The sequence below is a fragment of the Galdieria sulphuraria genome (genome assembly GCF_000341285.1).
Source record: "Galdieria sulphuraria unplaced genomic scaffold scaf_31, whole genome shotgun sequence".
NCBI lineage: Eukaryota > Rhodophyta > Bangiophyceae > Galdieriales > Galdieriaceae > Galdieria > Galdieria sulphuraria.
In genome coordinates this window covers 71,012-94,160 of record NW_005178444.1, presented here as the reverse complement: position 1 = coordinate 94,160, position 23,149 = coordinate 71,012, and the positions used below count along the sequence as shown (strand labels likewise).

The following is a 23,149-nucleotide window of genomic DNA, read 5'->3' as shown; positions in this document are numbered from 1 at the left end:
TTGTGTTTTTAGAAGGTTTCATCTGTTCCTCTCTGGAAATTTCCTTGTCTCTAGAAAAAAAAAGAGACAATTTCTAGAGTCTGAATGCTGAATGATGATTGGTTCATTCGAACCCTTCGAGGGCCCAAAGAAGTTTCGATGGCCATTACATAAGGCAACCGTTACCATCCTCACTCTCCCACATCGATTCTGTGTTGTTGTATTGTGATTGTCATTGTTGTTGGTTCGGTCAAGAAAGTGTGAGATATGGCACGAAGAATTCTCGGAGCATATATGGGAGACGCTACAGTAGCGTCTCTTTTTAGTGTAAAGATGTTATTCTATCTAACGATAATAGGTATGTAGTTATTACCGGAGAATAATTGATAATAGCTAACTCTTGTCTGTAAGCTTTCTCAATTACCATATTGGCATTGATGGGAAAGAGCTCAGATGGTATTTGGGTACACAGTGTACCAGCAGCGGATGAGTATTGTGCATACAAGTCATCGTTGCAAGTGAACCACCACGGCATTGCTTCTTATTGCAAATACATAGTAGCTGTTGCTGCCATTGGATTGGTTATCAGTTTCTTCGAGTTTTGCTATGCCTTTTTGGGAATTTTCTTCAAGTGGCAACAGAAACTATGGTATGTCGAAGGTGCTATCAACCTTTTCTTCTGGGCTTGGTGGTTGGTCGGTGCCATAGTTGCCACAGCGGCAAGACCTTCTACTGGAATGCTGAACCTGCACAATAATAGAACAGAGGTCAATGCAGTGGAAGCATTGCTCTGGGCCAATATGTGTCTCTATTTCTTTAACATTTTCTTTGCATTCTTTATCTACTGGGTTGGAGAAACGGGTGGTTGGATTCCAACGGTTGCCGACTATCGTGTCTTGACTTCCATCGAGAAAGATCAGAATTTGTCCAAGAGCGCGGAGATGCATCAAGAAGAGTCTGCATGAGAACGATAGTTTGTGTAAAGTTGAGTTGTTGAAACGAGTTGTGTCTGTTTTGTTGTAGATGTCGTTGTTATTGTGTTTTACGTCTTTGTGAGTGACCGCTCTTTGTAGTGTGATAAATCGCCACAAAGATGAAGGAGTTCAATAAAACTACGTATCGTTGATGAGTGTATATATATATATATATATGTATGTATGTTTGACAAATGGGCTATAAATACTGGTAATTGGACAGATGTAGTTTTAAAACATACAACAAACAACACAAAGAAATAAAACCCTCTTTAACAACACAAAACAAATATGCAAAAGAAACCCGAAATTGCTACAACTAAGCCTTATCTATTCCTCGAACACGACGTGCCATTTTCATCTCTGGATTGTAATCTGGTTTGGTTTGTGCAATATCATCAATTTTCTTCATCACTTCTGGAGTCAACTTGGGAACAATATCCATTGCCTTGAAGTTTTCTTCTAGTTGTTCTATTTTAGTGGCTCCTGTAATAACTGTAGATACGTGTGGATTGGCTGCACACCATGCAACTGCCAACTGAGCTACACTACAACCCAACTCTTGTGCTATAGGCTTCAACTGGTCGGTTCTTTCGATCTGCCACTCTCGTTCAGTGAAGGCAGCTTCCTTCAACCCTTTGTACTTCTCTAGAGATAATCTTGACCCTGCTGGAACGTTCTTTCCACTGTATTTCCCAGATAATATACCCCAAGCCAAAGGTGACCAAATAGTTGTGCCTAAACCAAATTCTCGATAAAGAGGCTCATACTCTATTTCAACTCTGTGACGATGGAATATGTTATATTGTGGTTGCTCACAAAGAGGACGAATGAGACCACTCACATCGGCAACTCGACAAGCTTCCGTAATTTCTTGTGCAGACCACTCACTAGTGCCCCAGTAAAAGGCATATCCACGGTCGATAACTATACACAGTCAAGTTTCCAATCCGTATAGCATATTTTAATACTTACCATGATTCATGGCACGTACTGTTTCTTCGATAGGCGTAAGTGGATCCGGACGATGACAAAACACCACATCCACATGTTCCAATTGCATACGTTTCAGCGAAGCTTGCAATCCTTCAACGATGTGTTTTCTGGAACAACCTTTGGAAGTATGGGTATCGCGTGCTCCTCTTCCACCGAAGAATATTTTGGTGGTCAACACCAAGTCTTCCCTTGTCCAAACGCCTTCCTTTACACCTCTATGAAAAGCTTCACCCATAATCGATTCAGCTGCTCCAGCTGCATAAGTTTCCGCGTTATCAAATAGGTTGCAACCCAACTCATAAGCTCTCTTCATCAGACTGTAGGCCAATTCAACGTCCACTTGTTCGTTGAAAGTGACCCAGGAACCAAAAGAAAGTTTGGATACCAATAAACCACTCTTACCAAGAGTATTGTACACCATATTCCCCGAAGACACTACTCCGTTCATGTTTTGGGTTTGCTGAATTCACCACAACAGGAACACAACTACTCGCCAACCAAAAATGGCACAAATGCCGTAGTTTCAGTGTCGATGATTGTGCACAAGGCAAGAGGCCTACTGTCTCGTGGACATTCCCATGGCTTTTATGGAATGCCAAGGAAGGAATAGGAAGTTCTCTTCATTGAATAAATGAATAATATAACATGATGACTCGTATACAATATTCCACATGGGTTGAGGATAATAATAGTATCCTTGGAGATAAGAAAGCGCGATAGACTCCATTTCACAACATTGTCATAGTTGTTAGTTTCCTTGTTCGATAGGAAGTGACTCCAATTTATATGCAATTGTAGAAATAGAAAGATGCAAGTTGTCTGTGATATTTAAGGAACATGTGAAAAAGCAACTCAACGACATAGTAAGACTATCATCTAACAAGAGAAAACTGTCAAGACCTCTAGACAAAACAAATATAAAGAGTATTCCGAGTAGCAATCGAGGTTTGAAAGGCTATTTTCACTCTTATGATTTGAACTGAAAACTTCTCTTATAAAAGTTTGTATATATATATATACAAGGAGTGAATGATTCATTGGGCCAGTCGTAAGCCTAGTGTGAGATCAAAATGAATGAATGGTGAGAGAAAAAGATGGCATTTTTCCTCCTTTTGAGGACGCTGGCGGATTTTGAAAAGACACGTCAGCCGAAATTCAAATAACGGAATATCACAGCCACACTCCTTTTACAGTTTCTCATTGAGCAAATATTCATGGGTAAAGTAGGCGTCGTTCCTAGTTGTATTGGAAATATCTCACAACCACTATAGTTGAAAGTAGGAGACGAAGCACCTGACTTTGAATTGAAGGATCAAGACGGTAATACCATAAAATTCAGTGACTTGAAAGGGAAGTATCCAGTAGTTCTTTTCTTTTATCCCAAGGTAAATTTTTGAGAAATCGTAAGTACGGGTCTGACTGGAATTATCTCTTTTCTAGGACAAGGTATGTTTTAAGCTAATGGAGATATTTTGAAACTCAAGATATTAGTCATATGGCTGTACACGTGAAGCTTGTACTTTCCGTGATAGTATGTCCGAGTTTAATGAGCTGAATGCAAAAGGTATAACTTCGCTTTTATGATATAGAGGTACGATAACTTACAACAGAGGATATTAGTTTTCGGTATCAGTTCTGATAGCGTAGAGACTCACAAGTCGTTTGCGGAACAACAAAAGTTGACTTTTCCTCTGCTATCTGATGTAGGTGGTAAAGTTCGAAAGCTCTACGGCGTACCAAGCACTATGTTTATAATGCCTGGTCGTTGTACTTACGTAATTGGTCCGGATGGTATCGTGCGCCATATTTACAGTAGTCAAGTGAATTTCGCCAATCACGTTTCCGAAGCAAAAACTGCGTTAGAAAAGATTCGAGCCAACGCAGAAACAGCGGAAGAATAGTAATCTGTTGCTCAATGAAATATATTGTGACGAGGAGAATACCAGTCATGTGTTTCGGCTGGGTTGAGAAATTGCTTGCTTCTCGTGTTGCTTTAGTTTGTTGGTAAAACGTTTGTTTTTCGTTGTGTTTGTAACTCTTTCAAATGTTCATTTTCTTCACATTATCTAGTCACTGAATATTTCTTGGATAGAATACATTCTGTGGGCTAGTTGTCATTCTTTTCAACCATCCACGTGTCACATACATTACAACTGATAATGATGATGATGATGATGACTGCAGATGAAAGAAACTCTTTGAAAGAAAAGAAGAAAAAACACTTTTCTTAAAAGTTGTGCTTGAGTCACAAAAATGGGATACATTTTACTCTTCATATGATAGTGTTATAACAAGTCAGTCTATGTTGATCATTTCAATCCACATTTTTTATATTGTCTAAAGTTGGGTTCTTTTGTTTCTAACAAGTAAAGGAAATGTATAAATCCATAAGGAATTGGGTGGATTGAGAGTTGTGTTTGGGTTGGAAGGTCGACATGCCTAAAAACAAAGGTTGAGAGATGTTGTTATTATGTGTGAAGCCTTTGTGAATTCTAACTATTTTCAGGAAAAGGTGGAAAGAATCGTCGTAGAGGGAAGAACGACAATGAAGAAGAGAAGCGGGAACTTGTGATGAAGGAAGAGGGTCAAGGTAGGTGTAATCATACGTTTTGTGGACAGCAAGAGACGGAGTACCATTCAAAACCGTTTTTGTTTTCAACTCCAAAGAAGATTGTTGAAAATTTTTCTTTTACAAGTATTTTATTTCTCACCCTGGGGTTCAATAGAATATGCACAAGTAACGCGAATGTTGGGAAATGGAAGGTGTGAAGCGTTATGTTTCGACGGTACTCGAAGACTTTGTCACATTCGAGGAAAAATGAGAAAGAAAGTGAGGTTGAAAGAAAGAAAGCTATTCGACGCCGCCGAGACTAAAGTTTTGTGATTAGGTCTGGATCAATTCGGGAGATATTGTTCTCATTGGTTTGAGAGATTATCAAGACGAGAAAGCGGATATTATTTTAAAGTACAATCCTGATGAAGCCAGAGCATTGAAGGCTCAAGGAGAGATTCCAGATACTACGAAAATTAACGAAGAAGAAGGAGAAGAAGGAGAAGAAGTTACTTTTGATTTTGACGATGTAGATGCAATATAATATATGCTTTTTGTTTTTATGAAATTTGCCATTATACTTTTTCACATTATTTTTTTTGAAAAGATAGCGCAATAGATTGGTTGGCCTCGGGTTCTACAAGCCATCTCCCTTTCTGTAGATATATGCCATGGATGACTGTCACTTTGCCATTGTTTCATAACAAACTGGTTGTTTTGAAATTTCTCGATAGCACTAAAATAGGTTTCCTCGACATCTGTTTGGATTAGTACTTCACTTTCATTAGGTAGATAATGAAACAGAGTTTGTACCAACTCGTCCGTCACCAAACGGCGTTTATGGTGACGTCTTTTGAAGTGAGGATCAGGAAACTGTATAGATACTCTTAACACCTTGCAGTCGACAATGTTCTCCAATATTTGTGCCAATGAGACGTTGATATTACAAAACATATAGTACAAGTTGGTCAACTGCCGTTGTTGAATCCACGTCAAAGCCTACAAGGAATAATCCTCGTTGTCAAGTGGAAAGAATCGTCAAGATACTTACTCGTTGTACCAAAGCTTCCCTTATTTCTAGCCCAAGTACGTTCCAATCTGGATAAGTCTCTGCATAACGGAGACAAAACCATCCCTTTCCCGAACCCAGATCTATGAGCAAAGGTTTAGTACTATCCCGATAGACTTGTTTATTCCAGCCACGATGTATAGTTAGTGGTTGTTGAAAATAAGGTGCCAAAGGATTGACGTGTTGTCTAACTTTTCCAAGTTTTCCAGTCGCAGTCACACAAGAACAAACTTGAACCATATGATTATAAACAGATAAAGAGTGACGAACCAACTTGGTTCTCCGACGGGGTTGTATTAATACAAGTGAACGGTGCAATGCAATAAACATGATTGACTCCACCAACACAAATAGCGTTTCACATAATTGTCGGTAGTAATTTATCTATGCATTCTTTTTCAACATGGAGTAAAGGAAATTTCTTATTTCATAGGAAAATGAGTTGTTTTGAATCGATAATCCAATCGCAATGGATTGTATAAGATGGCTTGAAGATGGTTCTATTTGCTTATGACAATGGCAAACGACAATTCTTCCAACTCAGAAAATACTGATTTCCTATACAAGCCTCAAAAGATTCCGTGCCTTCGACAGACCTTGCTATATGGTCTCACTGGTGGTTTGGTATTGGGTGCCTTGCGTTTCTATCGTACACGTAGGGACATATTCCTTTTGAGTCAACACAACTATTGGACGACTTAGTTGGATAGGTAATCCTTGGAAGACTACAGACGTTGCAGTATTTGGAACGGTACTTTTTTCTTCCATTTCTTGGTAAGTTTATATTTCAAAAAGCTTCTTCTTCCATTCAGGTACATCTTGCTTAGGGTGATATGCCGTTATGAATATCGTAGTTATCGAGAGCAGCTGAGAAAAAGTTTTGATTTGCAACAAGAGAAACTTCAATTTGATAAACGTAACGAGATAGAAACTCCCAATCATAGTGCTGTGGACGATTTCTATGAAAAGAAAACTTGAAATTTATTTAAAAACCATCTTTTGTATTCGCCACCAATACTTAAGCAGCTGCAGCTACTTCTGGAGCTTCATAGTCTTCGATTTCTATTTCGTTGGCATCTATTTTCTGGATCACGTCGTGAGGATGCATCCCATCTACTGTACATCCCACGCTGTGTGCAGTTCCCAATATTTCCTTTACTGTTCCAGACATTCTCTTGGCCATGGAACGAGCACGCATAGCTTTGGCAACTTTGATAACTTCGTCCAATGGCAAGTTGCCATTATGTTTGATATTCTTCACCTTTTTCCTGTCTCGTTCTGGCTCTTTCAACGCTTTTATTAACAAAGAGGCTGCAGAAGGTACTACCGTTGCTGTAGCTTGTCTGTTTTGTACCGTAAGCTTCACCATAACTTTCAATCCTTTCCAATCCTTGGTCGCTTGTGCAATTTGTTCACCTATCTTTTTGGGTGACTGTAGAACGGTGGAAATGAGTACAAAGAAGAGTCGATCATAACTATACTTACCAGTCCCAAGGGACCTATTTTGGGGGCTAATGAAGACACCGCACCAACTTCACCTCCAGTAACTCGAACATAGATAACATGTATAGCGTTGGGATCAAACTTGGGTGGCATCTCTTCTAAAGTTGGATAAGACCAGAGTCAATCGAGTGTGCTCACAAATCCAACGACGACGAAATGAGGAAATTGTGATGGCAAATGGATTTTTATGGATCGTTTGAACACAGCACACGGTTTTGTTGAACAAGGTATGAAGTCGAATATTGCAAGCAACTACTGTGACCATCGATTACCCAAGGATGTTGAGAAGAAGTATGTTTCGAGAAGAGTAGCTTAGATAAGGAATAAACAGTGAGAGGAATGGTTACTTCGCCATATGACTTGAAGACAAAATGCCACTATGCCATCGGGTTATATGGAAGATGATTGCGTAGTATGTCCTTATATATATATATATATATCCCAAGAATACAAGTTCAAAGTTGTTCGTCCGTAGTTGGTGTATATAATGTATTATTTATGAAACTTGTTTGCGCATTAAGCAAAAATACAGCACCGATTTATTAAGAGCGTTTCTTTCACCTTGTCACTTTCCTATGGCTAAGAAAAGCAGTCAACCTAGTAGAGACTTGATAAGAGATGCCAAAACATATTGTAAAGTCACACGAAATGGATAGATATGAAGTCGCTGTGTTGGCAAATATTCTATTCTTATTTGTCGAATGAAATAAACTTTCCAGAGAAATATACTGCATCGTTTTCCAAAATGGGTTACTTTTCAATGAGCTTATTAGTTGGTGACAGAAAATGGAATCATCATTACAAAAAGAACCAATGCCAAGTAGTTCTACGAGCGCTTCTTCTTCTTCTCCTCCTTTGGAATAATAAACTCTGCTAAAGAATGGGGATGTTCGAAAACCATTTCACCATCGGCATTCATATATCTTGAAAAAATGATACAAACTATTCCCAAATATGTTAAAAGACTTACCTTCTAGGCTTATCTCTTTGAATCGATGTTCCATCTGGATAACAATGTGCATAGAAACAGCCTACTCATCAATCAACGATTTCATTCAATATAAGCAACGTAAAATAATGTTACTCACTGGTTGAAAATGGACAAGTTCCCTTTCCATAATTGAAATATTTACAAGGAATAGTTGTCAATTTTGACTTGTACCTCTCAATGATTTCGTTCTTTCTTTGTACATCTCCAGGAACAACCAGACTAGTAAAAAACATGAGAATCAACTACAAATATACCCTACATTTTACCTTGGAATTACAAAAAAAGATGGAGTGCGACAAAGTGGACAAAAACGAACAACTTGTCCAAAATCTATGCTATGTTGTCGCCATTGACGAATACATTCCAAACAAAATACGTGATCGCAATTTTCAAGCAATCCAAAATATTTTCCACTCTTACGAGGGTAGTCCAAACAAATACCACATTCTTGGCTTTGAGAATTCAAAAACTAAAGAGAAACTTGTGTCAGCCATATTCAAAATAGTAACAAATACTTGCCTCTTCTGATGAGTGGTAAAATTGTCGACAATCTTCCAAATGTTGACGTTGAATGGAGCTATCCAAAGGGTGCAAAACATTTCTTCCACAATGCGGACACTCCAAACCATGTAAGTAGTGACAATTGTCACCATATTGACAAGAATTGTCCGCATGATACTTGCATAAGATGGGTACCTAAAACTGACATTCAACGAAAATATTCTCTCCAGAATATCTACAGTTCGCACTTTATGGGATACAGAATAGTTGGCAAGCTTTTCCATTTCACCAGCACTGCCTTGATTGGGTAGTTTATCTTGACTGTTCCGGTTAAGTAACCTTTCAGCATAAGAAGTTGGGCGAAGGTCTATACCAATACGAGGAAAGTTGTATTCTTTGGACTCCGAAAATAAAGATGCATACATATTGGAAAAAGAAAACACAGAATCTTCTTCTTCTTCTTCTTCCTTGGAACTTTCACTGCGTTTGTGCAAAAACTCGTCCAAAACCGGTTTGGAAAGTCGAGCGGAATTTCTAGCAGAAGGTTCTGACTGGTTCTCTTTCGTTGGTAACTTGTGTTGGAAACGACAACTAGTAAAAATCAAGACCTGAAAGATATATGAAGTTTGAAGTTTACTTACGCTTCGCCATGGACACAAAAGCCTTCCAAGTAATATTTACAAGGAACAGGTACTGGAGGCCCAGTACCAGGTCCTGCAACTGTATGCACTAATAAACGACTTTGCGTATTATGGATATTTTGTGTCGTTGTTGTTTCTTGGTTATTGGGGGTCTGTTCAGGTGTCTGGGTCATAATGAAACGACACTTGACGTGATCAAAAAATAACCGAATGCTGATGATCGTCGTTACGAATAAAAAGGATATCTAGTTGTTGACAGTCTTCCCGAAAAACTCAAATTTGTTCGTTGATCAACTCTATCATATCCTCGACAATAAGTTGACTCTAACATTCATTTCTTTGTTCAACAAATGGAAGATAAAATAGTACACAAGTTGAACATAAATATTCTTGTTGTAGTCCTTAGAACCATTTTTAAAATTGTTTTGCGAGTTTGTCAAAACATTCCATTCTTTACCATGACTTATATTCATTATTATGAACGTCAGCAAACACTCTTCCCCTAACTTTCGTTGGTGTTTGAAACTATTTTCAATTTGTCTTTAATATAAAATCTAATTGGATATTATAAAACTCAGTTGAAGAAATGTCATGAGAAGGATAAATGCGATAGACTTCATCTGCAATGCTGTCTCCAACAAAGGCAAGTGCACGGTGTCCAATGGGTCAGCTGAGAGAATAGCCTACGCTCTCCACATTCAATGATTTCCGTTCCTTGTCATATTCTTCCTCTGATTTGTGCACAATGGCATCGTCTTCTTCATCCTATGCAGAAGAATCAATACCTAGTAGTCCTTATAGTAGATTTTTCGCAAACATATCCAGTTATGCCTCTCGACTGCTTTTTGGTGAACAGAATTCAGTAGACGAAAACGGCATAGAGGAAGAATCTGGCGACTTGGTTAAAGGAACCCCTGAAAGCTGGGGAGAGGAAGGTGCTACCGACAATCTCTTTGTAGTTGACTCCGAAGACGCTGAAGATGACGAAAGAAGCCTCAAGTTGACACGAGAAAAAGGCCATGAATGGAAGGGAACCAGTAACCAGGTTCTTAAACCTGAGAAAACCTTTGTTGCAACTGAATGTCAAGCAGTTAGACCAGATATGGCTTTGGAAAGATTGAAATATCTGGAAAGGAAGGTGGAACAATTAGAAGCCTCTTATATCGCGACCGAGAGGAGACTGCAGCAACTGGAGAAAAATATCGATCTTTTCCCAAACCACTCACGACTTCACCTGAAGCCTTCATTCAGAGAAGGACTGTGGAGTGATAAAATTTTGAAAGGAATGAGTGTCTGGAGACCATTCTCCACAAAACGAAATTCAGCAACTAGAGGAAGTAGTGGAAGTTTTCGTTCTCGTCTGTTGGACGATATGAAAAGAGTGCGACACCATATTCCTTTGTTACATTGGTCGTCAGATGAAGCTCAAGATAGTTCGTCGTCGGAAAATTCAAGTGATATGCTCCGTAGCTCATCTAATCTATCTTCTTCTTTTGCTGAAGGAGAGAATGTGTCAGACTCGTCCCACAGGGATCAAGAAGGTTCTTCTCCGGATAAATTTGTCTCGAAAAATGAAACTAGCAGTGCAAGAGAACTCCAAGCACGTGACTCTTTCAGTTTTCAGAGTTTCTCAACGGCACGAGAGAAGTCCTTGCCTTTGGTCGATTCTATGAAATCTAAAGAGTCGAAAGGCACATCTCCGAGGAAGATTCCGGCTGATAAACAGTTTGAAAAGAAGAAAGCATTTCAAGCAGTCAGTGATGATCCGGCGTACTATGATTTGAACTCGTTCCAATATGGTAATTACTTGTTGTGGTCAGGAAAATTAACAGATGCAGCAAAATTTTTTCAAAAGAGAATAGAAAACAAGTGTGATTCCTCTTATAGAGGATGGCCCGGTCTCGCGCATCCTCGAGACTTGCTGTTATATGCGGAAAGTTACATGTTAAGGGTATGGTTTACTGGTAGCATTCAACAAGCTTCGGAAGCAAGTGAATTATTTGAACGTGCAATTGAAGCTGCTTGGAATGGTCAAAGAGTAAGAAATTCCACTTTTGAAATTAATATTCCTCTCATCATTTCTTCTTTCGTAGGTGTTAGAACGTGTACTAGATAAGGAAGTTGTGGCTAATGAAAGGGAACGTCAGTTGGCATCCTATGATTGGGAAGATTGCCGTCTTGTTATTGCAGATGGAAACTTGTTCAAAAGTATCATGTTAGCGTTAGCGGGACATACTCTCAAGGCTGGCATTACTTTAAGGAAGGGATGGAAAGCATATGCCTCAGAGTTGGATAACGTCATTCAGGAATTCGAACAGTTTCGAACATGCTATGTTTATACTGAACGATGGGAAGAAATGAGAGGAGAGGAAGAGTTCTCATGTATTGCGCCATTAAGGGCCATTGAAAAGGAGCTATGTTTGGGTAAAGTCCCTGTAAGGGAATATATTGGTTTGACAGAAGCTTGGATGTTTGGCTTGGGATTTTATTTATTATTGGTCTCATTGGCACCTCCTGGCTATTACAAGGTGAGAGTATCAAGACTTGTCTATGAAAGTGAAATTTATCGGAAACAGGTTTTGCAAGTACTGGGTTTTCAAGCTAATCGACCGTTGGGGCTTGCATTACTAGAAGCAGCATTCTCAAGAGCATTGATAAAGGACTCGCCTACAGTGGAAGGAATTTCTTGCAAAGTTCCACTTCCATTGTCTTCTCCTGTCGCAGCACATGCCATTGCTTGGGACTTGTTGGAATTTTATGCATTTTCTGCTTCGGAATATGAACTTCCGGAAGAGAAGAGGGTATGTTACATTGTTTCGAGTCGAGTACACTTTGCAACGCTGATTTATGCTTATGTTAGTTGCCACGTGCAAATATGGTTTGTCGTCGCTGTATAGAGCTGTTTCCAGACTCCCCTATTTGGTTGTGGTTGACTGGAGTTTATCAAAGAAAATTGGGGAACTTGGATAACTGTGTCACGCAACTGAAGGAAAGCGTGGCACAATTCGAAAAAAATGAGAAGACAAGTTCTCCAGTGCGACTTTTGGAATATGTACGCTATATGTACCTACTTCAAGGCGATTTCGAACAAATAGAACGAATTTCACGGCAGTTGTTGCAACAATGTAATGATAGTATTCCAATCGGCTCCTATTTATTTCTTGGTATCGTTGAACTGTCCAGAGGGAATCTGGCAGCGGCAGACTCTATGTTTCAAAAGGCAAATACTTTTGTTGCTGGTCGGTCACTCACAGATTTTGAAGAGTTTTGCCAGTGGAAAGCAGCGTAAGAGCTAGTAATGAAGTCTTTCATTGACTAACAAATATATATATGTATATATAGTGTCTTGATGCAACGTCAGTTTGCCCGAGTGGTTTCCGCAGAAATAATATGTTGTTCATTGATGTATCAGTCGTTGAAGAAGGACCACATCCAGCCTTGGATAGACTGGTTAGTAAAAGATAAGAAATGTCTCGAGGAACAGTTGGAGAAGCATCTTCAAAACAAGAAGAAGAATGCATTTTCGGAGGATGCTTCACCGAAAGTGACAAATCTCTTTTCCTCTTGGAAAAAGTTATCCAGAACAAATATTTCTACTGCTGTTCGTGGGGACGAAAGAAGTATTGTGTCGGAGTTGAGCGTATGCTATTATGCTTTGGTACGGATTTTCAAGGTTTAGATATTGTTTTATGACATTGAGTTATAGGGTACTTTTTATCGACTTGTGGGAGACTTGGTCACAGCTGAGGATTATTTAACAAAGGTTTGTGAAAATATGAATGAGGAAGATTCTTGGTTAGCAATGTGCAGTCGTTTTGAGATTGCCCTGGTCTATTGGGAAGGAAGAAAGGTTTCTATGGCATCTGACTACCTGCGGCGAAGTTTGGCTGCTTCTAGAAATGTCGCGTGTGGAAATCGAGCGTTCGTTTCTCAGATACAACGTTGTAAAAGAATGATGAAAGTTTAAACAATTTGGCGCCAATGAGACCACATTTTTCTTTGTCAATCTTTTTGTATTAGATAATTGGTCCAATTTGTGATTGGGCGAATTGACACGCAAGTTGTGAAAGAATGGCTGCACAACCTCGACAAGAGTATAGACTAGACCAGCGTCTTCGAAAACGACGAAGAAGCAACTTTGACAAGCCAAACCTTGCTTGGAAAAGAGGAAAAGGAAACGAGGACGGGCGGCCTACTGTTGCCTTTTCAGCCGAGCGGAATGAAAATTGTCGGAAAGCAACTGCTCATCATAATGAGCTCGCTTGTCAACCCAGTCTCCCTAGTAATTCTAAACAGGAAAACATACTGCGTTATTTCACTCAATACTCCGGTTCCAATATGGACGAAGTTGCGAGTGCCGATAATTCTGGGGAGAGGAGTAGGCACTGGGAGACCACCGAACATGAAGGTGTAGTCACCGATGCTAGTTGGGATTACGTGAGACTACAAACTTCGGAAGAGTCCTTTTTTGACGGCGCGTCTGTCAGCTCGCTATTGAATAGTCCCTTAGAGGAACCTTATGAAGAAGATGATATTGAGGACGACGAACCACTTTGTCCAGTAGCACAGGAAAGAAGAATATCGTTTGGAATTTCTGCGGATACTCTTTTGCAACAAGTTTATGACGTTTATGGACGTTGATGTGACTTCGAAGACACTATGGAGTTTTCGGAGTGAAACGCAGTGCTCTTGGATTTTTGAAGAATCACAGTAGGAGCTCTTTTGTTGAGGAAGAAGCTTTTACACGATGTGTGAGAAAAACAAGGTTACCAATGGTTTGTTGATATGAGTGTTTGTGTTAAACGGCTTCGGAAGAACTTTATTATTGGAAGTTTGGTGTTGTCTGCTTCACAAATGTCAACTTTTTACTTGTTTTGGTTATATTTATGGCATGAATACCGAGTTTTGTAGTGGAATGGAAGATTGAAAGAGTCGAGTGAAGAAACCTTTACGTAGTCGTAGTAACTTTTGTTATTTTTGGCAATTGTTTTTATAAAATGTGTAAATGAATTGAAAAATAATGATTCATACTATCGTTTTCTTCTGTCTTGTTCTGTATAGTAAATGGGTGACCGATAGAAAGAGTGAGTGACAATGAATGAGGTTGCTCTTCGTCTTGCCACAGTGTCCAATATGATGACATGACCCATGCATGGACAGTTGTTATTGCCAAGGCAGAAATGGATATAGACACGATTTTCTCGACAAAAAGTTACTCGAAAAGAGCGAAAAATGACAATAGGCGTGTGAAAAAAGTGCTGGATAAATGTTACGATAACGGAGGTAAATAGAAAAAGAAACATGAGACATCACGTCTTCATACGAAGCAAAGAGTGGAAGGAAAGCTTTGTTTCAAAAAAAAAAAACTCACGGGAACGGAGCAGAAATTGTTCATACATATCTGTTCTACTATCACCCAAATGTTGTCTGAATGAATAATTTGGAACTGAACGCAGCTATAAAAGAGTCTTGAGCCGAGGATAGAATTAGATGAAGAGTTTGATATTATTCTTAAATAAATTCAAGATCTCTTACAACAACAATGTTTCAACTAGCGATCATATCCAGACACCTACACCAGTCAGCGATTAAATATTCTTTGGTTTAAAAAAATTCTTTACCTTCCATTCCACCGCATCTAACAAAACCGACTGAATCCTGTGTCGGTTGATAGTAATTCTTTTGTCCATTACTTGTTCTCGAATCTTGTGTAAGCCATGTTTATGAACAAGTTTGAAAACTGCACGACGAATCGCTGGCACTGGTGGGGTAAATGAACTCGTAGAAATGCGATCTGCATGAGAGTCCATAAAATTCCAAACCGCATCGGCTGCTACTAATGCCTCAGAAGCAAATCCGTCTTCAGCATACATCTCCAACAAAGACAACCAGGGACTGACAGTCGCTGACTTCTCAGCACCAGAGTTCTTGGAAGAAAGGATAATAGCTATACGGAAAGCTCTTTCTGCATCGCTGGATCGCTGAATGCGACGAGCAAGTTCACCACGTCGCAACCAATCAACGGGTGGCCTTTTAGTTTGTTTTGCAATTTGGTCGGCATCTAATGATTGAGCGATATATGAAGCGTCATTTTGCATTTGCGAAGCTTGCGTTTCATTCTGACTGTTTGTACCAGATGAAGAAGCTTGATTAGGCTGGGAACTCGTATGGGATGTAGACGTCCCACTTGTGCTGCGCAAATTTTGAGCCATTTGTTCATCTTCCGCTTGCCAAATAGCTAAAGCTCTTAGGTCTTCGTACATATTATTCACGAGGAAATCTAACCAAGGAGTACACATTTTCTTTTTATGCCCTTTCGATGAATAAACTTCCAGGGATGCGTGTTTGTTCTTCAAAATGCGCTGTTCGCTACTTCCACCGACTTCTCTGACTTTATCTTCTTTTACACTGGATGAATCATTTCCTTGAACTTGATTATCTTCGGTTGCAACGTTCTTTGTCTGACCATCTGTTCCATTTGTCTCGGCGGATAAAGTAAAGTCTTTTCCAGGCGAAGGTTGACCTTTCGAAATTTTAGTTCCAGCTGTATCTGAAGAAGACTCAGCATTTTCTTGAGAAGATGAAGCAGCTTCTTGCATCTTCCCGACATCAGTTTCATGTATTTGTTCAGTTGACGATTCTTGTCCTTCAGGAAGATGTGAAATATCCGCTTCCATGATAAACGCATCTGAACGAGCATTCAATATTTCATCCCAGCCAAACTTATTCAATGCCTTTACCAATACTTGGTAAGCTTGCTTTTCAGGATCTGTCATTAGCGTTGCTGACAGTTCAGCAAGTGACTCATCAACTCCAGTCGCAGGGCCGATTCTTTCTTCGTGTAGTCGCTTCGCCAATACTCGAATAATGTCTGTGCCACCAGAAGTATTGGGCAAAGGCTTTGTCATTCGCTTTCTTGCAGGTAACAATTCTCTCAAAAATGGGTCTAACGTGGGTGGCTCCATAATTGCCGAGTTGAGTGCAATCAAAGACTCTACAAGATCTCCTTTTTCTACGTACAAATTAGCCAAGTGAATCCAGGCCAAAGTATCCTTTTCATTTACTTCCACAGCTTTCTTTGCTTCTACAAATGCTGCATCCAACTGACCAGTTTCCAAATATAGCTGAGAAGACATAAGAAGTGCAGCAGAGAAACTAGGACATTCTTGAACCACAGTATCAATAAGAGAACGAGCTGATGAGAAGTTTCCTGAATCTTTCAAGGCTCTACAGGCAAAATATTTTAGTTCGACATCTTTCTCACCAACTTCAGTTTCAAAGAACTTTTGCGCTTGTTCAAAGCGACTATCTTGAGCAAAATATCGGAATAAAGCTTCTGCGACAAGACAAGTTGCTGGAGTCACTTGACTAGGACTATCACCAAATGTGAGTCCTGGTCTACCACTACCAACAAGGGGCCAACGAGATACGATTTCACTCGCAGCAGTCAGGAAGCTTCTTTCATCTGATACAGAGTCAAGTGGTTGAAAGGCAACTAGACATGGATACAACGGGTGCTCTCCTACACCTTCTGAAGCTCTTAAGACTGAACAAACAAAGGTTTCTTTCCAAATTAAATCACTAGTTTCCTCCTCATGACCATCAGGAAATAAAGCGAGGGAAGAAACACTTCCTGGTACGTCAACTTTGACCAAGATGTCGCACTTTGAGAACGAATTGTATGAACGACAAGCTGCAGAAACTATTTTGTAGCCGCCTCCCTAATAACAACACATCTTCAGTGCTTGGGAAAACATACTGAAACTTTGCAATACTAACCGAGTACCAACTAGCGCCTTCAAGTCCGTGCTTGATCAAACGTCCTAAATAAGTAGAAATACTTGCAGTACTTTCTGCCTTTATACCTCGAACAAAGTGAAAGTATCCCTTGATTTCCGTAAGAAATTGCTTGGATCCCAAAAACTTACAGTACCTGGGTGACACCTTTTCCAACTACACCTCTCCAGTGTTTACTGATACATACTAAATCTGGAGGACCAAGCCCCGTAAAATTGGTAAGATGACGCTGTCTTGCTTCCGCGGCAAACCCTCCCGTGCCTTTTTCGATAACCTTGGAAAAGAATAGCACAAAAGGCGCTCAGTTGGCCGTTGTTCTCTTTCAAAAGCTCAAGCGTCTTGTACGTACCTCTGGAGTCCCGTGTAAAACATCACTACTCATTATCTTTTAGAAATGTCAATTTTCAAACTTGCGTTTCCAAACAACCCACAACTCTCCTTTTCCCCAAACTTAAACGATCCCAAAACAAGAATGCTGTTATGTTGTAGCAATTGTTAACTATGGAAGTTGATCTCTTCAGGGACATTAATCGAACTCTCACTGTTCTAGTATTACGTTGGTAAATGGAATAAAATGCGTATAGTATGTTGTACAGCATAAATATTCGCAAATCAATTATCTTACAACTAGGTGAGCTATTACTTGTAAGGTTTACAACAATTTTTATTCAAACCTACTTGCATTTCTACAACTCACATCGACTTTTATAGTATTGTATTTGGATAATAGAAATATATAAATGGCATCTTGCAACTCTATCCTTATATAGGTGCTGTCTATTTCCATGATGCCTTTGCAACGTGGCATGACCAGGCTTGATTTCACTCGACCTCTTTAGAGTAGCATTTCATCATTTGTGGTTTTCTGTAGAGTCTTGGCCGTTTTATGTTGACTTTAATAACGTATCGGAACTAAGGAAAAGTTTATGTTTGTTATATACTTTATATTTGGTATCTGTAATATGTCTCCAAGTATTTGAAAGCTCGAAATATGAAGTTGAGCACGTTAGAGAGTGCCTCGTCTTCTTCAGTACGAGGCTTTGGTTTCACAAAGACAAGTAGTTTGTCGTCCCTTGAAAAGAAAAGGATTCCATCTCTCAAACATTTAGACTTGGATAATAACGAGCCAATAAAGAGTGTGACTGTGGAGCCTAAAAGTGCCCCTTACACTCCTTGTTACCATCAAACGGTAGCAGAAATCGAAGGAGACTCCGACAAGGGTCAGGACATGGGTCAGTTGATTCATTTTTTAGAAGAAGGAAGAGAATTACAAGCGGTGACGACCCGTCTGAAGAACATAGTAACTGGTACTCCAAAGCAAAAAGTGTTGGCCTCATCGTCTTTTCGGCCTTTGGACCTTTCACATCTGTTGAATATGGACGAGAAGCTAAAAGAGGAGTCCTGCACCCCTATGAGACAGGTGAACTACTATACGAACAACTGCACAAAGATACGTCCCTATTTGTTTACAGGTGGAGAAAAGGCAGCTAAGGACAAGGATTTCTTGACGCGAAATAAGATTCACTATATCGTAGAGTTATCACATAGGAAACCCAAGTCGTCATATTATGATAGCTCTTTCGAATATCATCATTTTTTACTACGAGACCAAGAAAGTCAAGAACTCATGGCAGTGTCTTATCAAGTTGAAGCTATCGTAGACGAAGCCATCAAAAGGAACGTTGCTGTGCTTGTTCACTGTCAACTTGGAATATCTCGTTCCATAGCCGTCGTGGTAGCTTGTCTTATGATGAGAGAAGGAAGAAGTTTTGACTCTGTTTATGATGAAGTTTGTAGATTACGTCCAATATCTGCTCCTAATAATGATTTTATGGATGATCTTGCCCTTTTACAGAAGAGACTAGGTCAAGGCAACCGAGAGTTGCGCATTTACAAGTTTTCAGTTGAAGATAATATTATCCATGCCGAATATATTCCATATTATACTTCATTTGCTAACAAGTTATCAGATCTTTCCTTGACACTTTCAGAAGATGGAGTTTATCTATTACAATTTCCAATGTCAGAAGGTGTGTATTTATGGATAGGGCAAGTTGCAAAGTCTATCCTACTAAAAACTGCGATGACATTTGCCAAACGTTTGGTAAAATATGAAATATGTGGGCCACTTCATTCGCACTTGTCTTGTGGAGAAAGTGAAGAAGAAGATGTAGAAATTCTCCAAGAATATCAAGGCAAAGAAAGCGAATCATTCTTGCAGCAGTGGAAGAGAGCATGCTCCTCAAACTTGGTTTTTGAGGGATAGAAGCTAGCTCTAAAATATATTTTTGGCTTGGACTGCGAAAGTTTAGAATGGAACTATTCTATGTGAACGAGTTAGGAAGGGACATTTTAAAAAAGAACGTGAAAAATCAGCACATTTTCATTTAAGTGTTTACGTCAATAATGCGGTCTCATCCTCCCAATAGCTATTCTAAGTACTATGTGTACAAAACCATGTCGTCCAGTGGTTTCTTACTTTGAAACTGCTTTTCCATATTTCTAGAGATGAGCTTTTATAATAATTTATTTCTTTATAGAGAGAGAGAGCAATGAAGTTGCTTGGCAACCTTTTTTTACAAAATTTCAAAAGCGTAAAAACTGCAAATGTTTAGTGATTTTGTTCATTAAGCAGTTGCAAGTTTGAATTCAAAGTATTCTGGATTCCCGAATGAATGAAGGTGTTCTCCAAAACTGAGCTTAGAAACGAGGATGCCATTGAAATATTGAGGTTCATTCCTCGCTCATTTCTCATTTTCCAGAGGACTGAGATGGATTCAGACGACGTTTCCTATAGTGGAAAACGTGAATGGCACACACTTCTTTCTCTACTAACAAAGAACAATAAAAAAAAGTTACTAGATTTGAGTAAGGAAACTCTTAGTTTGTTGCAAAAGAGTCCAAAAAAAAAGTGGTGGGGAGTTCCGGGAATCGAACCCGGGACCTCTCGCACCCGAAGCGAGAATCATACCACTAGACCAAACTCCCGATAATATAGGAGGAGAAAATTTGTTGACTTATAGTAATTCTGTCAACTTAGCTGTTAGGTCTCTGCGTTGAAAAACATATCTAGTCAAGTGTATTAGAAGTTGAGATTAAAGTCTGCCATCGAAATAGTCTTTCTTCTCTATCAATGTAGAAAGTGTAAGGCTCCAATCATTTTTTCCATATGTTGACAGGGATCCCATTTTATGTTAGGAAATTGACTTTGAATATCTTTAATGGCACGTAGGTCTCTATACGTCGGTGGTCTTGATCCACAGGTTTGTGAATGAAACAATATTTGGTTGCTATTTATTACAGTTTCAGGTAACAGAAGAGATTTTATGGGCTGCCTTTGTTCCTTTCGGAGACCTCCTGGACGTCACTATGCCATTGGATAACGAGACTCAGCAACATCGTGGTTTTGCTTTTATTGAGTTTGAGTTGCCAGAAGATGCAGCAAGTGCCAAGGAGAATATGGATGACTCGGAAATGTTTGGAAGACGACTTCGAGTAGCATATACTCGTCCTTCTTCTATAGGAGCAGGGAAACCACGTAAGACAGTGTTTTCTACATTTTTGTCTTTTTTGTCATGAGTCACGTATTTAGTATGGGCTGATACTGATGAATGGCTTGCTTATCAAGAGAAAGAGAAGGAAGCAAATGAGGAAGAAAAGAAGGAAAAGGAAAAAACCAAAGAAAATACGAGTTGAAAAACTGAAATGGACGAGAAAATTTTACTGTATAATAAAACGAAATTGCCATGTATTGCTAATACTATGAAAAGACAATCCACAAAAGGTATAAAGAAACCGCTTTCGTCTATTTCTATAAAGGATAACTCATCTACTGCGGTGCTTCCCTATTCAGAAGCTGGCAAGTTTATTCCATCAAAGGGAATCCTATGTGTTGGCTGTCGAGGACGTGGATATCTGCAATGTCCGCACTGCAAAGGAAGTGGTATTGGACCATACCACTTTGGTTTCTTCGTGTAAGTGTAGATTCTCAATGGAAGAATATTTTGTGTGAACTCTTGATAGAATTCCAAAGTTTTGTGGTCTTTGTGGAGTAATGGGTTCTCTGTTATGTCCTGGTTGCGATGGTACTGGCTATTACGTTATGAGGACACCTGATGCAAGCTTCCTTCGAGATTTGCTTTTGAAATTAGGCTTACTTGATGAAGAGAAAGAACGTTTAAAGTTTCTTCCAACTTTGGATAATTTGAAAAGGTTAGGACTAAGATAGGAAAAACGAGGAAGAAGAATAGAGCGCCATAACTTGCTTAGTTTATTTATGAGGACAAACCGTACAAGTCCATCTTTCTTTCCTCTCATATTTTTTTGGGAGTTTATACTGCTTTGTATGAAAGGAAACTCTGTTGTTGTGCCCGATAAGTTTTTTGGGTGGATGGTGGCTACTTGATGAAGCAAATGTGAAAAATTTTGCAAAGTAAAGTTGTTTTCTAGTTACTCTTGTGAAGAGTTTGAAAATCTCGTTAATTACGGGATTTTCTGGAAAGAGGCCAAATGATGATGAGCTGCCTTGCAGTGAGTCTCTTACAGCTTAGCAATCTAAGCCAAGACTGGTCACGTGTGTTTAAGTTATTCATTCTCGCAGCATTGTTTTGGACTGTGTTTAAGTTTCTAAAATATGTATATCCATATTGGCGTTTTAGAAACATTCCAGGACCACCTCCCAAGTGGCCTGTAGGCAACATTTTTGAACTATTAAGGAAACCAGGACAGGAACACCGTATCTTATTACAGTATGCGAAGCAATATGGTCCTACTTTTCAACTTTGGTATCTGAACAGACGAACTATTATTGTTGCAAACCCTGAAGACGCCAAGTTTGTACTAGCAACGAGAAACTATCCAAAGTCTCCCATATTTTGTCGTTGTTTCTCTCCATTAGGTCATGGACTATTGACCTTGTCTCAGGAAGAACATCCCGTTCAAAGAAAGGCGATATCTCAGCGATTTAATGAAGAATTCCTTCAGTCACTTCATCATCATTTGACTGCAGAGTTGGAAGTCTTTATGGCTCAAATGGATGCCTTGTGTGACACGGAAAGAGTGGTTGATTTGGATGCACTGATTTCTGCGCTAACTTTAGATGTCATTGCTCGTACTGCATTTGGAGTTTCGTTTACCGCTCAAACTTCACAACACCACCCTATGCCTCATGCAGTTTTGACTTTGCTCGATGAGTTGGTGAATAATATGATTTTTTATCCATATCGCTTTTGGTTATCTCATATTACCCAAAAACGTTTGAATGAAGCGATAAATGTTATTCGTAAGTTTTGTAATATGGTGATTGATTTAAGACTGCAAGAGAGTCGAGAAGAAAAGTCTAATCGAGTGCGTGATTTATTGGATATATTTTTAGAGTCTGATGAAACAAGAGATAATGTTATTGCTCACGTAGCAACCTTCATGTTGGCTGGTCATGATAGTAAGTACATACACAGTACTAGAAACTATTTTAACTGTCATTCTTTACAGCTACTTCCCACACTTTATCCTTTTGTATGTATGAGATTGCACAAAATCGAGACATAGAGAGAAAGCTTCAAGAAGAGTCGGATCGATTCATTGTCGCGCAAGATAGAATAGTTCCATTTGATCAAGTTGGACATTTGGATTATACTCGAATGGTTTGGAATGAAGCTTTACGAACTCATCCTGCAGCTGCCAACACTTCTGTTCGTTGTGCAGATCGAGATGATGTATTACCTGGCAGTGGAATTCCTATTACCAAAGGCACGGGATTGATGGTTTCTTCTTATTTGATTCATCATCTTCCACAATATTGGGAAAATCCAGATCATTTTATACCTGAAAGACATACCAAAGAAGCAGTTCGACAACGAAGTCCTTATTATTTTCTACCTTTTAGTAGAGGTAGTAGAAATTGTATTGGACAATTTGTCGCCAATCATGAAGCTCTGACAATTTTAAGCACCATATATAAGCGATATGAAATTAGATTAGCAGTGGGTGCACAAGAAGTGGAAGAATATTTTCGAGTAACTATGAAGCCTCATTGTCGATTCTATGTACAAGGAAAGAAAGATCCTTCATTGGATGCTCATTTAGGATTGCCTGTTAAAATTTATTCGAGAAAATGTTATTCATAAAATGAATGTTTGTGTGTAATAA

At 39.2% G+C, this 23,149-nt stretch overlaps 15 protein-coding genes and 1 non-coding gene across 16 annotated transcripts; 10 read left to right on the top strand and 6 right to left on the bottom strand.

The window, feature by feature from the left end:
- Positions 1-180: 180 nt before the first annotated feature.
- On the top strand, positions 181-1,145 carry Gasu_37170 (uncharacterized protein). The gene is made up of 2 exons (XM_005705289.1): positions 181-337; positions 391-1,145. Exons 1-2 carry the CDS (start codon positions 247-249, stop codon positions 942-944), a joined length of 645 nt encoding a protein of 214 aa, XP_005705346.1. The 5' UTR covers positions 181-246; the 3' UTR covers positions 945-1,145.
- A 14-nt stretch (positions 1,146-1,159) lies between these two features.
- Positions 1,160-2,510, bottom strand: Gasu_37160 (potassium channel beta subunit). Its single transcript, XM_005705288.1, has 2 exons — positions 1,929-2,510; positions 1,160-1,880 (listed from the first exon to the last, which is right to left on the bottom strand). Exons 1-2 carry the CDS (start codon positions 2,368-2,370, stop codon positions 1,273-1,275), a joined length of 1,050 nt encoding a protein of 349 aa, XP_005705345.1. The 5' UTR covers positions 2,371-2,510; the 3' UTR covers positions 1,160-1,272.
- Positions 2,511-2,550: 40 nt separating this feature from the next.
- Positions 2,551-3,039, top strand: Gasu_37150 (uncharacterized protein). The gene is made up of 2 exons (XM_005705287.1): positions 2,551-2,624; positions 2,702-3,039. The coding sequence occupies exons 1-2, from the start codon at positions 2,595-2,597 to the stop codon at positions 2,930-2,932; spliced, it is 261 nt and encodes an 86-aa protein (XP_005705344.1). The 5' UTR covers positions 2,551-2,594; the 3' UTR covers positions 2,933-3,039.
- Positions 3,040-3,060: 21 nt separating this feature from the next.
- Positions 3,061-3,995, top strand: Gasu_37140 (peroxiredoxin Q/BCP). The gene is made up of 5 exons (XM_005705286.1): positions 3,061-3,172; positions 3,221-3,334; positions 3,390-3,395; positions 3,441-3,513; positions 3,570-3,995. Exons 1-5 carry the CDS (start codon positions 3,164-3,166, stop codon positions 3,848-3,850), a joined length of 483 nt encoding a protein of 160 aa, XP_005705343.1. The 5' UTR covers positions 3,061-3,163; the 3' UTR covers positions 3,851-3,995.
- A 265-nt stretch (positions 3,996-4,260) lies between these two features.
- Gasu_37130 (translation initiation factor eIF-1A) lies at positions 4,261-5,105 on the top strand. Its single transcript, XM_005705285.1, has 4 exons — positions 4,261-4,400; positions 4,456-4,539; positions 4,676-4,779; positions 4,838-5,105. Exons 1-4 carry the CDS (start codon positions 4,385-4,387, stop codon positions 5,042-5,044), a joined length of 411 nt encoding a protein of 136 aa, XP_005705342.1. The 5' UTR covers positions 4,261-4,384; the 3' UTR covers positions 5,045-5,105.
- Positions 5,106-5,109: 4 nt separating this feature from the next.
- On the bottom strand, positions 5,110-5,990 carry Gasu_37120 (tRNA (guanine-N7-)-methyltransferase). Its single transcript, XM_005705284.1, has 3 exons — positions 5,552-5,990; positions 5,210-5,499; positions 5,110-5,156 (listed from the first exon to the last, which is right to left on the bottom strand). Exons 1-3 carry the CDS (start codon positions 5,897-5,899, stop codon positions 5,138-5,140), a joined length of 657 nt encoding a protein of 218 aa, XP_005705341.1. The 5' UTR covers positions 5,900-5,990; the 3' UTR covers positions 5,110-5,137.
- Positions 5,991-6,459: 469 nt separating this feature from the next.
- On the bottom strand, positions 6,460-7,330 carry Gasu_37110 (60S ribosomal protein L12e). Its single transcript, XM_005705283.1, has 2 exons — positions 7,055-7,330; positions 6,460-7,001 (listed from the first exon to the last, which is right to left on the bottom strand). Exons 1-2 carry the CDS (start codon positions 7,163-7,165, stop codon positions 6,588-6,590), a joined length of 525 nt encoding a protein of 174 aa, XP_005705340.1. The 5' UTR covers positions 7,166-7,330; the 3' UTR covers positions 6,460-6,587.
- A 222-nt stretch (positions 7,331-7,552) lies between these two features.
- Positions 7,553-9,430, bottom strand: Gasu_37100 (zinc finger (CCCH-type/C3HC4-type RING finger) family protein). Its single transcript, XM_005705282.1, has 7 exons — positions 9,206-9,430; positions 8,813-9,155; positions 8,579-8,759; positions 8,330-8,510; positions 8,161-8,282; positions 8,043-8,103; positions 7,553-7,995 (listed from the first exon to the last, which is right to left on the bottom strand). The coding sequence occupies exons 1-7, from the start codon at positions 9,376-9,378 to the stop codon at positions 7,899-7,901; spliced, it is 1,158 nt and encodes a 385-aa protein (XP_005705339.1). The 5' UTR covers positions 9,379-9,430; the 3' UTR covers positions 7,553-7,898.
- Positions 9,431-9,930: 500 nt separating this feature from the next.
- Gasu_37090 (uncharacterized protein) lies at positions 9,931-13,205 on the top strand. Its single transcript, XM_005705281.1, has 6 exons — positions 9,931-11,243; positions 11,299-11,733; positions 11,782-12,006; positions 12,066-12,490; positions 12,548-12,863; positions 12,912-13,205. Exons 1-6 carry the CDS (start codon positions 9,951-9,953, stop codon positions 13,170-13,172), a joined length of 2,955 nt encoding a protein of 984 aa, XP_005705338.1. The 5' UTR covers positions 9,931-9,950; the 3' UTR covers positions 13,173-13,205.
- Positions 13,206-13,230: 25 nt separating this feature from the next.
- Positions 13,231-14,487, top strand: Gasu_37080 (uncharacterized protein). Its single transcript, XM_005705280.1, has one exon. It carries the CDS (start codon positions 13,277-13,279, stop codon positions 13,844-13,846), a length of 570 nt encoding a protein of 189 aa, XP_005705337.1. The 5' UTR covers positions 13,231-13,276; the 3' UTR covers positions 13,847-14,487.
- A 72-nt stretch (positions 14,488-14,559) lies between these two features.
- Gasu_37070 (Chs5p-Arf1p-binding protein (ChAPs)) lies at positions 14,560-17,480 on the bottom strand. Its single transcript, XM_005705279.1, has 5 exons — positions 17,352-17,480; positions 17,139-17,276; positions 16,985-17,092; positions 14,827-16,926; positions 14,560-14,777 (listed from the first exon to the last, which is right to left on the bottom strand). The coding sequence occupies exons 1-5, from the start codon at positions 17,382-17,384 to the stop codon at positions 14,757-14,759; spliced, it is 2,400 nt and encodes a 799-aa protein (XP_005705336.1). The 5' UTR covers positions 17,385-17,480; the 3' UTR covers positions 14,560-14,756.
- A 370-nt stretch (positions 17,481-17,850) lies between these two features.
- On the top strand, positions 17,851-19,945 carry Gasu_37060 (MAP kinase tyrosine/serine/threonine phosphatase). Its single transcript, XM_005705278.1, has one exon. It carries the CDS (start codon positions 17,994-17,996, stop codon positions 19,266-19,268), a length of 1,275 nt encoding a protein of 424 aa, XP_005705335.1. The 5' UTR covers positions 17,851-17,993; the 3' UTR covers positions 19,269-19,945.
- Positions 19,919-19,990, bottom strand: Gasu_nc0040. Its single transcript has one exon. It is a non-coding gene; the product is annotated as a tRNA-Pro (tRNA).
- Positions 19,991-20,190: 200 nt separating this feature from the next.
- Gasu_37050 (uncharacterized protein) lies at positions 20,191-20,752 on the top strand. Its single transcript, XM_005705277.1, has 3 exons — positions 20,191-20,265; positions 20,312-20,540; positions 20,595-20,752. Exons 1-3 carry the CDS (start codon positions 20,224-20,226, stop codon positions 20,696-20,698), a joined length of 375 nt encoding a protein of 124 aa, XP_005705334.1. The 5' UTR covers positions 20,191-20,223; the 3' UTR covers positions 20,699-20,752.
- Positions 20,753-20,760: 8 nt separating this feature from the next.
- Positions 20,761-21,454, top strand: Gasu_37040 (uncharacterized protein). The gene is made up of 2 exons (XM_005705276.1): positions 20,761-20,976; positions 21,026-21,454. Exons 1-2 carry the CDS (start codon positions 20,765-20,767, stop codon positions 21,228-21,230), a joined length of 417 nt encoding a protein of 138 aa, XP_005705333.1. The 5' UTR covers positions 20,761-20,764; the 3' UTR covers positions 21,231-21,454.
- Positions 21,455-21,480: 26 nt separating this feature from the next.
- Positions 21,481-23,148, top strand: Gasu_37030 (cytochrome p450). The gene is made up of 2 exons (XM_005705275.1): positions 21,481-22,442; positions 22,493-23,148. Exons 1-2 carry the CDS (start codon positions 21,512-21,514, stop codon positions 23,125-23,127), a joined length of 1,566 nt encoding a protein of 521 aa, XP_005705332.1. The 5' UTR covers positions 21,481-21,511; the 3' UTR covers positions 23,128-23,148.
- Position 23,149: the final 1 nt, after the last annotated feature.

What these genes read in the sequence shown, in the direction of transcription:
- Gasu_37080 (XM_005705280.1), top strand. Translation starts at nt 13,277, where the DNA reads ATGGCTGCACAACCTCGACAAGAGTATAGACTAGACCAGCGTCTTCGA.
- Gasu_37060 (XM_005705278.1), top strand. Translation starts at nt 17,994, where the DNA reads ATGAAGTTGAGCACGTTAGAGAGTGCCTCGTCTTCTTCAGTACGAGGC.
- Gasu_37160 (XM_005705288.1), bottom strand. Translation starts at nt 2,370, where the DNA reads ATGGTGTACAATACTCTTGGTAAGAGTGGTTTATTGGTATCCAAACTT. An exon ending in AGTACGTGCCATGAATCATG is followed by an intron (nt 1,881 to 1,928) that starts GTAAGTATTAAA and finishes GACTGTGTATAG; the next exon opens with TTATCGACCGTGGATATGCC.
- Gasu_37090 (XM_005705281.1), top strand. Translation starts at nt 9,951, where the DNA reads ATGGCATCGTCTTCTTCATCCTATGCAGAAGAATCAATACCTAGTAGT. An exon ending in CTGCTTGGAATGGTCAAAGA is followed by an intron (nt 11,244 to 11,298) that starts GTAAGAAATTCC and finishes CTTCTTTCGTAG; the next exon opens with GTGTTAGAACGTGTACTAGA. An exon ending in TTTTGCCAGTGGAAAGCAGC is followed by an intron (nt 12,491 to 12,547) that starts GTAAGAGCTAGT and finishes ATGTATATATAG; the next exon opens with TGTCTTGATGCAACGTCAGT.
- Gasu_37100 (XM_005705282.1), bottom strand. Translation starts at nt 9,378, where the DNA reads ATGACCCAGACACCTGAACAGACCCCCAATAACCAAGAAACAACAACG. An exon ending in ACTATTCTGTATCCCATAAA is followed by an intron (nt 8,760 to 8,812) that starts GTGCGAACTGTA and finishes TGTCAGTTTTAG; the next exon opens with GTACCCATCTTATGCAAGTA. An exon ending in TCTTTTTTTGTAATTCCAAG is followed by an intron (nt 8,283 to 8,329) that starts GTAAAATGTAGG and finishes GTTTTTTACTAG; the next exon opens with TCTGGTTGTTCCTGGAGATG.
- Gasu_37170 (XM_005705289.1), top strand. Translation starts at nt 247, where the DNA reads ATGGCACGAAGAATTCTCGGAGCATATATGGGAGACGCTACAGTAGCG. An exon ending in ATTCTATCTAACGATAATAG is followed by an intron (nt 338 to 390) that starts GTATGTAGTTAT and finishes CTTGTCTGTAAG; the next exon opens with CTTTCTCAATTACCATATTG.
- Gasu_37040 (XM_005705276.1), top strand. Translation starts at nt 20,765, where the DNA reads ATGAAAAGACAATCCACAAAAGGTATAAAGAAACCGCTTTCGTCTATT. An exon ending in TACCACTTTGGTTTCTTCGT is followed by an intron (nt 20,977 to 21,025) that starts GTAAGTGTAGAT and finishes AACTCTTGATAG; the next exon opens with AATTCCAAAGTTTTGTGGTC.
- Gasu_37120 (XM_005705284.1), bottom strand. Translation starts at nt 5,899, where the DNA reads ATGTTTATTGCATTGCACCGTTCACTTGTATTAATACAACCCCGTCGG. An exon ending in GGGAAGCTTTGGTACAACGA is followed by an intron (nt 5,500 to 5,551) that starts GTAAGTATCTTG and finishes TATTCCTTGTAG; the next exon opens with GCTTTGACGTGGATTCAACA.
- Gasu_37030 (XM_005705275.1), top strand. Translation starts at nt 21,512, where the DNA reads ATGATGATGAGCTGCCTTGCAGTGAGTCTCTTACAGCTTAGCAATCTA. An exon ending in CATGTTGGCTGGTCATGATA is followed by an intron (nt 22,443 to 22,492) that starts GTAAGTACATAC and finishes CATTCTTTACAG; the next exon opens with CTACTTCCCACACTTTATCC.
- Gasu_37150 (XM_005705287.1), top strand. Translation starts at nt 2,595, where the DNA reads ATGATGACTCGTATACAATATTCCACATGG. An exon ending in GTATACAATATTCCACATGG is followed by an intron (nt 2,625 to 2,701) that starts GTTGAGGATAAT and finishes CATAGTTGTTAG; the next exon opens with TTTCCTTGTTCGATAGGAAG.
- Gasu_37140 (XM_005705286.1), top strand. An exon ending in TAATGAGCTGAATGCAAAAG is followed by an intron (nt 3,514 to 3,569) that starts GTATAACTTCGC and finishes AGAGGATATTAG; the next exon opens with TTTTCGGTATCAGTTCTGAT.
- Gasu_37110 (XM_005705283.1), bottom strand. Translation starts at nt 7,165, where the DNA reads ATGCCACCCAAGTTTGATCCCAACGCTATACATGTTATCTATGTTCGA. An exon ending in AAATAGGTCCCTTGGGACTG is followed by an intron (nt 7,002 to 7,054) that starts GTAAGTATAGTT and finishes ACCGTTCTACAG; the next exon opens with TCACCCAAAAAGATAGGTGA.
- Gasu_37070 (XM_005705279.1), bottom strand. Translation starts at nt 17,384, where the DNA reads ATGAGTAGTGATGTTTTACACGGGACTCCAGAG. An exon ending in TTTTACACGGGACTCCAGAG is followed by an intron (nt 17,277 to 17,351) that starts GTACGTACAAGA and finishes TTCTTTTCCAAG; the next exon opens with GTTATCGAAAAAGGCACGGG. An exon ending in TAGATGCGGTGGAATGGAAG is followed by an intron (nt 14,778 to 14,826) that starts GTAAAGAATTTT and finishes TGACTGGTGTAG; the next exon opens with GTGTCTGGATATGATCGCTA.
- Gasu_37130 (XM_005705285.1), top strand. An exon ending in GATGAAGGAAGAGGGTCAAG is followed by an intron (nt 4,540 to 4,675) that starts GTAGGTGTAATC and finishes GGGGTTCAATAG; the next exon opens with AATATGCACAAGTAACGCGA. An exon ending in GAGGAAAAATGAGAAAGAAA is followed by an intron (nt 4,780 to 4,837) that starts GTGAGGTTGAAA and finishes TTTTGTGATTAG; the next exon opens with GTCTGGATCAATTCGGGAGA.
- Gasu_37050 (XM_005705277.1), top strand. Translation starts at nt 20,224, where the DNA reads ATGGCACGTAGGTCTCTATACGTCGGTGGTCTTGATCCACAG. An exon ending in TCGGTGGTCTTGATCCACAG is followed by an intron (nt 20,266 to 20,311) that starts GTTTGTGAATGA and finishes TTACAGTTTCAG; the next exon opens with GTAACAGAAGAGATTTTATG. An exon ending in TATAGGAGCAGGGAAACCAC is followed by an intron (nt 20,541 to 20,594) that starts GTAAGACAGTGT and finishes TCACGTATTTAG; the next exon opens with TATGGGCTGATACTGATGAA.